This window comes from Octopus bimaculoides, chromosome 17, assembly GCF_001194135.2.
Source record: "Octopus bimaculoides isolate UCB-OBI-ISO-001 chromosome 17, ASM119413v2, whole genome shotgun sequence".
Classification (NCBI taxonomy): Eukaryota; Metazoa; Mollusca; class Cephalopoda; order Octopoda; family Octopodidae; genus Octopus; species Octopus bimaculoides.
In genome coordinates this window covers 9760933-9771692 of record NC_068997.1, presented here as the reverse complement: position 1 = coordinate 9771692, position 10760 = coordinate 9760933, and the positions used below count along the sequence as shown (strand labels likewise).

General features: G+C 35.5%; 1 protein-coding gene across 1 annotated transcript in view; it reads right to left on the bottom strand.

Moving 5' to 3' along the window:
* Positions 1–10760, bottom strand: part of LOC106884137 (alanyl-tRNA editing protein Aarsd1) — a 380618-nt gene that overhangs the window by 269454 nt on the left and 100404 nt on the right. Inside the window, exon 2 of the mRNA XM_052974125.1 lies at positions 1829–1957. Within this exon, the coding sequence (XP_052830085.1) occupies positions 1829–1957 (129 nt within the window). The remainder of the gene's footprint in view (positions 1–1828; positions 1958–10760) is intronic.

Sequence of the window (10760 nt, the reverse complement as noted above, 5' to 3'; positions counted from 1 at the left end):
TTGGTTCAAAGATATTTAGGGATAGTTATGGAGCTATTTAAAGAGTTTAAAAAGCAAACATATACACACTGAGTTTTCTCCTAGTTTATTTTCTTGGGTGTCATTGTTAAGAAGAAAAATACCTTTTTTTTTTTTGGTTTTTTTTCTCCTCCCTTAAATATATATTATCTTTTTTTTTTATTGTTGTTGCTGCTGTTGCTGCTGGAGAGTATATACTCCAGTGAGCTTTATATACACATCAATTGATTAGTTGTTTGTTAATTAAGTGGAACACAGCAGAAGAATAAGATCATTTCTGTTTTCTTTCAAGCAATTCCAATGTTCTATCCGCCATTCTGTTATATTATCATGACTTTTACAACTACCACTACCACTACTACTACTGTTGTTGTTGTTGTTGTTGTTACTGTTATTATTATTTTGTTTGTTTTGTATTGTCTTTTACAACTAAATTTGATACAGGAAAATTATTCTGATTTCGCAAATGTATTTTCTATTTCCTGGTGGTTTTATCACTAAAATAAAATACGAATAAGAAAAAGAAAACGAAAAAGAAAAAAAACGAAAGGTTATCTGAACAAGATCAAAGAAGTGGTGTGAATTCACATGAAGAAAGCAGGAAACAACTAACAACAGGAAAATATGTCAGAAGAGATGTGAATAGAAAACCAGAAAGGTTACCAAAAACTGTGAAAGGTACCGAATGAAGTTTAAGTAAATACAAATGCAAGAAGAAAAAAATCTTACAGAAAAAGAGTTCAGTTGCAAAGATTTTTGTCCAACACTGATTTTTAAAAAAACCCATTATATTGAATAGGATTAACTGCAAGACCAGCTATAGTGGCATTTATAGTATTTATAAAGTTTAATCCATAAGACAAAATATAGCTAAGATTTTTCGTGAGTCAAAGAGGGAATTGAGCCAATAATGGAACTTCTATGTGGTCATTAAAACTGCTAGGAATAGCAGCCAAATCCCCCTTTAATTATACCACACCATTTTAAATAAAGAAAGGCCACATTAGAAGGTGGTAAACAGATAGAAATTAGAGCAGGTATGGGCAACCTTTTTCAAGAAGTGGGCCTATTGAGACATAGTTCAACATCAAATGGGCCATACTATTAAAAAAATTCAAGATAATTTTTCGTTACATGCACCAATTAGAAAGTCTTGCAGGCTGTAGTTTGCCCAAGACTGATTAAGTGTGTCAGTGTTAGATGAAATACCATGTAGTATTTTTGCCAGCTCTTTATGCTCTGAATCTACAAGGTGCAGTGAACTTGTCTGTATTATCATCATCATCATTTCACATCCACTTTCCATGCTGGTATGGGTTGGTTGGTTTGAAAGGAGTTGGTAAAGCATTGGGCCACGCCGAGTTCAGTTGTTGTTCCAGTAAACAAAGGCATGTAACCTAATGCTTGGGGTGTTGCTCTCACAATCACATGATCATGGTTTCAATTCCCAGAGTGGGTGGTGCATTGTATTCTTGAGCAAGACACCTCACTTCACACTGTTCCAGTCCAATAAGCTTGGAATGAGTGACCCTACAAGAGACTAGCATCCCATTCAGGGGTCATGTTATGCACTCAGGCACTTATATTCGATGGAAACCAAGTAACTGGTCATATGCATCCTTGGTCGTGAGACAGAAACACCCAGTGGTTGATTATTATGATTGTAACATGATATGAGCAGTCAATTAACTCTTCAATTATTTATTCGTCATCTTACTGACAAGACCAGCTGGAGCCCTTAAGCCTTCGTTTCGAACAAATAAACAATTCTATGAAACAAACAAAAGAGAAAGTATGTATTGATCTTTACCTGTCTGCCACCTTCAGGAAACAATATGGTGTCTGCTAAGATTACTTCATATCCTGATATTTTCTTCTTCTTACCATTTTCTACAATCTCTAGCTTTGCTGGAGAACAGCTCTTCACTTTGGTGTTCCACTGTGAAATAATATATACATATATATTCAACATTTAAAGGATATAACCAAAATTACCAGCAAGTTATATAATATACTTCATTAATTACATCATACTTTAGTTAATACTTATATTTATTAAATATGAAGGAACTACATGTTTTTCAGTATTGAAAGATTACAATTATTATACATATACACAACTGTATACCTATATATATATATACATAAATGCATATATGCAATCATCAGATTTACAATTATTCCAACATCTCTTCAGGTTCTATTTCAAAATAATATATATCTAATTTTACATCCCTTTAAAAATAAGCAACACAATTAAGTGTTAAAGATTAAAAATTACAAATTAGAAATTAACAATAAAAAATTAAGAATAAAAATTATACTTTGTAATATTAAGAATTAAAATTTATAAATTATGCATAACTTGATCCCCGCACGAAATAATTAACCATATAATATCTTTTTTATTTTTTATATTTTTTATATTATCATTATTAGTAGACATCATCGGTATTAAATTGTTATTCTTAGGTATATTATATCTCTTTATGTATACTTTATTATGTTTCTTACTATTGCTCATATTCTCATTATCATTATTACTATTATTATTGTAATCATTATTAACCACTATATATATATAGGGTGTGTGTGTGTGTTCACCAATACTTGTCAACCAGTGTTGGTTTGTTTATGTTCCCATAACTTATTGGATTGGCAAATGAGACCAATAGAATAAGAGCCTGGCTTTAAAAAAAATAGTATTGGGGTCAATTTCTCCAATTAAACCCTTGAAAATGATGCTCCAGCATGGTCACAGTCCAATGACTGAAACAAATAAAAAGTCAAAGGTGGGTAAAGTGCTACAACTCCTTGTTTTGCAACTAGCGCCATCTGTTGATAAATTATGTCAGAATAAAACACTAACATCACCAGTGACTTGATGTCAACCCAGTGTGCAGGCGCAATGGTCCAATGATTAGAGCAGCGGACTCGCAGTCGTAGGATCGCAGTTTCGATTCCTAGACTAGGCATTGTGAGTGTTTATTGAGCAAAAACACCTAAAGTTCCACAAGGCTCCGGTAGGGTGGGGGAAGAGCAAACTCTGCTGTACTCTTTTGCCACAGCTTTCTCTCACTCCTTCTTCCTATTGTACTTTTATTTCTAAGGGCCAGCCTTGTCACACTCTGTGTCACACTAAATTTCCCCAAGAACTACGTTAAGGGTACACGTGTCTGTAGAGTGCTCAGCCACTTACACGTTAATTTCATGAGTAGGCTGTTCTGTTGATCGGATCAACTGGAACCCTCGTCGCCGTAAGCGACGGAGTGCCATGCAATGTCAACCCAGTACAAAAAAATAAACACACATCACCTGAGCATCTACAAGCAGAGACTGTCTGAAAATTAAGTAATTAAGTTGCATATATGGTTATTAGTCTGCAGCTACTCAGCTGATGGTAAGATTTCATGTCAGCTAATTAAATCTAATATTTCTAATTATTCATATTTCATATGTATTAATGCAAATGCTCCAGTTTCTAACATAATGCTGTATTTTTCTTTTCTGTTTCCTTTTTTTTTATCATTTATAATGAGACACTAGAATAAAAGTGGAATTCAGCTGATAAAACAGACCGTGTAAACTCAATGCAGAGAAATAACAAAGATATTTTGGATATGTGTTGTAAAGCACATCAATTGCAAATCAGTTACGATACTAAGAAATTTACTGGAAAAATTGAATTTATGACATACAAACAAACTTTCTGAACTAGGATTTTGGGATGCAGGTGTGGCTGTGTGATAACAAGCTTGCTTCCCAGCCACATGGTTCGGAGTTCAGTCCCACTACATGGCACCTTTGGCAAGTGACGTCTACTGAAGTTTCAGGCTGACAAAAACCTTGTGAGTGGATTTGCTAGATGGAAACTGAAAGAAGCCTGTTATATATATAAATATGCATATGAGGTGGTGAAGCATGACCTTTGAATGTTGGGACTCACAGAGGCAATGACGAAAGATTGAGGCCTCTGGAGATCTGCTGTGATTGAGAAGACCTGACAAGGAAAATGAGATCACAGCTGCAGCCTACACCAGTGTCACATAATCAGCCCATTTAAAAAGTACCTTTGAATCATCAGGCAACATGCCATGCTTGAGGAGACCCATTGAATCAAGGAAATCAAAATCAAATCAAAATCACAATCAAATGGAAATTGTAGTTGCGGCTGTTAGCAGTGCTGGTGGCATGTGATAAGCACCATTCATGTGTGGGTCGCTGCCAGTGCCACCTGACTGGCTCCTGTGCTGGTGGCACATAAAAAGCACCCACTGCACTCTCAGAGTGGTTGGCATCAGGAAGGGCATCTAGCTGTAGGAACACTGCCAGTCAAACCGTCCAACCCATGCCAGCATGGAAAACAGATGTTAAATGATGATGATAATGATGATGATATATATATATATCTACGTGTGTGTCTTTGAGTCCGTGTTCGTTCCCTCCACCTCATTGCCTGACAACTGGTGTTGGTTTGTTTGCATCACTGTTTGCAAAAAGAAACAGATAGAAGAAGTACCAGGCTTAAAATGATAAGTACTGGGGTTGATACATTCAACTATAAACCCTTCAAGGTGGTGCCCCAGCATGGCCACAGTCTAATGACTGAAACAAGTAAAATAAAATAAAATGCATAACCTTCTAAGGATCATGGCATTTGATAGCAATCTCTGAAAGGGTTAAATATATGGCAGCATCCATTAGTCTTGAAAGACCATGAGTCTGTGTCTGGAAAGTCTTCGTTAGTCTTACTGACAAAGCAGCAATCTGCTATGGTTATAGACACACTTGTAGGAGAGACAGGATTAGCTATACACAAGTATTCCGTTTATGCTAGAAACTTACTATTTGAGATTAACACATTTATTACCATATTTTTTGCTGAAATTCACTGCCTTCTTTTCAATTAATTTTGAAAATGATGAAGAATTTAGTAAAATACTCTGTCAATATTAAGCTGGTGTTTGGAACATAAATCAAACTGGAATTTACTTAATTTACTTAACTTTAACCTTTTCGTTGCTGTATTTATTTTCAGATGCTCTGTGTTTCTTTCAATTAATTTTAAATATAACAAAGAATTTAGTAAAATAACTTAGTTATCATTAAGCTACAGTTAGGAACATAAATTGTGACTAAGGTTTGGTGGAAGATTTTAATTCAAAACTTATGAAAACAAGACATTTGTACTCAGAGCCAGAGCTGGTTTCAGCCAGGTTGGTATCAAAAGGGTTAAAGCAAGAAATTTGGATTAAAGAATTAAGAGCATCTTAGGTGAGTTACAAAACAAACAGGCTGATATAGTCATACAATATTTAACCCTTTTGGTACCAATCCAGCTGAAACCACCTCTGGTTCTGTAGTACAAAGGTCATGTTCTCAAAAGTTCTAAATTAAAATCTTCCACCAAACCTTAGTCACAATTTATGTTCCTAACACCAGCTTAATGATAGCTAAGTTATTTTACTAAATTCTTTTTTATTTTCAAAATATTTTGAAAATAGAGAAGAATTTAGTAAAGTAACATTGCCATAATTAAGCTGATGTTTGAAGTATAAATCAACATGAAATTTGGATGGGAAATTTTAATTTATATTGCTTTTAAACAGGAAGTTCATATCAAAGCACAGAGGGAAGTCTCTTGGGAATTGGTATCAAAATGGTTGAACTCTTGATGTCAACCTTCCTGAGATGGATTGTAAGAAAAGCAGATAATTTGCCTCCAGCTGCCATTGGATGGCACTTCTATTTTATCTTTCACTTGTTTCAGTCAGTGCAATGTGACCATGCTGGAGCATTGCCTTGAAGGGTTTTACTTGAATGAATCGCCCCCACCCCCACCCATCTGTGCTTATTTTTATTTAAGGCTGGTTCTTATTCTTTCCATCTTTTTTTGCTGAACCACTAAGTTACTGGGATGTAAACAAACCAACGCCATTTGTCAAGTAGAGATGGGCGACAAACACAAATATACATACATTTATATGGGTGCAGGAGTGGCTTTGTGGCTGTGTGGTACCTTGGGCAAGTGTCTTCTACTACAGCCTCGGGCTGACCAAAGCCTTGTGAGTGGATTTGGTAGACGGAAACTGAAAGAAGCCCATCATGTACATGTGTGTGTGTGTGTGTGTGTGTGTGTGTGTGTATTTGTGTGTCTGTGTTTGTCCCCCACCACTGCCTGACAACCAATGTTGGTGTGTTTACGCATCCGTAACTTAGCTGTTTGGCAGAAGAGACTGATAGAATGAGCACTAGGCTTCCAAAGATTAAGTCCTGGGGTTGATTAGTTTGACGAAAGGCAGTGCTTCAGCATGCCCACAATCAAGTGACTGAAACAATAAAAGAATATCTATATACAACAGGCTTCTTTCAGTTTCCATCTACTGAATCTCCTCACAAAGCTTTAGTAGCCATGGGCTATGGGAGAAGATACATGTCCAAGGTACATGTCCACAATAGGATTGAACCTGAGCCCACATGGTTTGGAAACAGGCATCTTGACCACACAGTCACATCTGTGCCTAACAGTATCTATCATCTCCCACAAAGGTCTTTTAAAGGAGATACATGACAAGCCCCTAAATAATAGAAGAGGAGAAACTTCAGAAATCCTTAATAAAAGGAGAAACATCAAAGTCAGGAATGGAGAAACACATGATGAAAGCAAGGAAAACTTATATTGCTGTGGAATGAAAATTTCCATTATAGACAAAGACCCACAGAGGAAAAGCCGAAAAATCAAAGAAACAATATGTGTTGTAGCGCTTGCAGATAACAACAGCACTGACAACAGCTGCCATTGTTGAAAGATAAAAATTTAAATAACATGAACTTGCAAAAATAATTGTACGTGCACCGTTGACTTAAGTGAATAAAGACATTATACTCTTTTGTTTAGAAATAATGGCTCCTATGTGGTTGGTTTAATAGCATGTAATATATATTAATAGCATCAATATTGCTGTTGTTTTTCTATCAAAATAGCAGATCATTAATTAAATTAGAGCTGACAGGGCAAAACTGATGACATTTTTAGAATCTGTGTCCTTGCTATACCCAAGAATAGATCAAACCTCAAAGGTAGCAAAATGTAAAGTGAAACTCGGGTTTCTAATTTCAGTGCATGAAGAATAAAGACACACAAGAATATAAAGGAATATTTAGGGAATGGATAGTGATATACAGGAATAAATAGGGATATTGTTGTTTTTTTGTTTGTTGCTGTTTTTTTTTTGTTTGTTTTCTTTGCTTGATTCAGTCACTGGACAGTGGTGATTTCTGGGGCATTTCCTTAAAGGGTTTTAGTCAAACAAATCAACCCCAGTATTCATTCTGTTGGTCACTTTTGCCAAACCACTAAGTTACAAGCATTTAAGTAAACCAACACTAGTTATCAAGAAGAGGGTGGGGACAGACACAAAAACATATACACATACATATACACAAATATACACACATATATTAATATATATATCATCATCAGCATCAGCAGCAGCAGCCTCGTTTAACGTCTGCTTTCCATGCTGGCATGGGTTAGATGGCTTATTTTCTTTCTTTTTACCACTTAATAGCCACCTCCGCTACCATTCTCTTATTGAACGTTTAGCTTCTATTGATATAAAAAATACAGTGATTGATAAATCACTGGTACTGCAAATAGTTGGCAGGCTAACTAAAAATTCATTATTAGCAACAGAAGCCATATTAGTTCAAAATAATATTCCATATATCATACTTAATGCAGATATACTGTAGAAAGCCACAATATCTAAACCTGTACTAAACAGTTTTCTCAACCCTTTCTCTGCTCTCTCCAGTTTTATATGAGAGTTGCAAGATAATGGTAAGACAGCAAGCTGGCAGAATCATTAGCAGACCAGGGAAAAATGCTTAGCAGTATTTCAGCTATCCTGATGTTCTGAGTTCAAATTCTGCCAAGGTCGACTTTGCTTTTCATCCTTTCAGGGTCATTAAAATAAGCACCAGTTGAGCACTGGGGTCGATGTAATTGACTTAACTACTCCTGAGTATGAATATAAAAATTGCTCCTTCTGCCTATCCATGCCAAGCCAGTATTGCAAAGTAGGTTTGTCAAACTGGTACACTCTCAAGCTCAAATCCACAGCCTACATATCAGACTGTGGTTAGTGAAAAGAACATGCTGAGGCATTCATTTTACAGTGGACTGAACAGGGACAACCCAATCCAACCCAAGATAGAGGTACCAATACTTTCGACATTAAATTAGTAACTGTATTGTAGTAAACACATACAAATGGTTCTAGATGTTGCTTGGCACTGCAGCATGGAAAATATATCATTTATCATTACCAATTCAACTTATTCTACAAACTATTTAAATAAAAGATTGGAAAATTTCTGCAGATACTGCCACAAAAATTAGCTTTAGTAAATTATAACAGAGTAATTGTACCCAACTGACTCACTTATTCTGACATTGCAACATCAGAAGGTTTTTATAGTAAATCAGATATTTACAATGTGCTCATTCGAGATGTTGTATTAACTACTTTGCATCACAGGATTATTATTATTGTACTATTCAATATTCGCTATCCCGATGCAATATTATATTTATGATAACATTCACCCTTACTCCTTATCTTATTTTATTTTATAATATACATAGTTCCTGCTTGTGCAAGATATTTTCTTATTTGATATAACACAAATTCTATTTCCAATATAGCTTACTTTTAACCCTGTCACTAAACACCAGTAATTTAGCCATAACATGTGAAATACTTCTTTATGAAGAGATCTTCTAGGAATTGCCTTTCTTGGAATGGAATTTAAAATAATGGAAAAGTCAGTTTAAACTAATATATTAAAATAAATATTCTCTCTATATATTGCACGTGCTTCACTTTGTTCATAATATTACTTTGAAGGTGACGAGCTGGCAGAAACGTTAGCATGCCAGGCAAAATGCTTAGCGGTATTTTGTCTGTCTTTACGTTCTGAGTTCAAATTCCACCAAGGTAGACTTTGCCTTTCATCCTTTCGGGGTTGATAAATTAAGTACCCCAAAATTTCAGGCCTTGTGCCTTGAGCAGAAAAACATAATATTACTTGAAAATATAAATACATGCACACACACACACACACACACACACGACTTTTACAGTGACTTCAAAATCTTGGTCTTGTTGCCTTCATCAAATAGTCTGAGAAAAGCAACTAAGTCAAGACTTTGAAGTCACTGTCAACCTTTTCCTTGTAAAAATAGAAAAATACAATTCTCTGCTTAAAGTTATCGGATGATACCTCAATTAATGTCTGTATCTCTAACTGCACATAAAAGCATGTTGTCTATTCACTAGTGGTTGGAAGGTGACTAAACTGAAGAAGTAATCATGGTCTTCCCACCTAGCCGGCAGGGTGGCTTCATTTGAAAGCTACAACAAAGTGAGGAAATAGGTCAATCAGGCTGTTCCATGGTGGCTGAGTGAAATCCAAGTGATCAGAGGCTGCTAAGGATCTCAGGTGCCCATAGGCCACTAAGGAATTGGTTAATGACCCTTGCATATGTACCTACAACTGCAGGGCTTTGGCAGGGAGAACTGGAATGGCCTGGCTAATGGAGAACAAAAGGGAAATATAATGCGATGTGCTAAGGCTCAGTGAAAGACGGACGGAAGTGTCATGTGAGTGGGAAAAGTAGAAGGTGTGAGAGCAACAGGAAGTAGAGGGCTCATCGTAAGCAAAGAACAGGCTGAAAATATTGTTTTCTGCTAACCATGTTCTCTACACATCAGAGTGCTAAATGTTCATCTCTAATGAAATGCCTCTCTGAAGATCATCCAGAATTATACTCAGACAAATTCTAGCAAAGATGATGAAACACAAGAACTCTGCCAAGATTTAGAGAAAGCACCAACTAACAAGTCCACTTACACCATAAAGGAAAAGGATTGCAGGAAAAGAAATATGTTGGAAAGTCTGAGTTGGGAAACAAAACTGGAAAAAAACAATGATTGGTTTCCATGACAGAAGCAAGAAGACTTTACATAAGAAACAGCCTATTCAGAGAGCAATCTGAAAGGAGAGGAATGTGGACAGCACCAAACACTCAGTGCAAGAATGAAATTGACCACACACTGGTCAACAAACAACACATACTGCAGGACATCTTGCTGATAGCACCATTCAACACTGGCAGCAACCATTGCTTGTTATAAGCAAAGAGTGTAACCAACGAAATCAGAGAGAAAAAGGCTCTGCACATCTTGATGAAGAATCAGCTTGTCAATACCTTCCATGTGATGCAGTTGCAAGATGCTCTCATCATTATATGCATGTGTGTGTGTGTGTGTGTGTGTATGCGCATATATATATAAGTCTGTCATACCGGCCATGATGAAATACCATAAGGTATAGAAAATATGAAATACCACAAGGTATAGAAAATATGAAATACCACAAGGTATAGAAAATACATATTCGCCTTTATATATTTAATCCTTTATATTGAACACTCAATATTTCATCTATTCAATAAGACATATTCCATATATTCAATAAGACATTCAATACTTTATTTCATAGTACCATCCATTTTTATTTTATATCATATATTGTATATTATATTATATATAGTATATTCCATATTCTATATCCCACATTGGTTTTGCAGGAATATAAATAAAACATAAAAAACAGACAGTGTTGGAACTCTTTTAAACAAAATAATATATATATACATATATTTTATTATCATT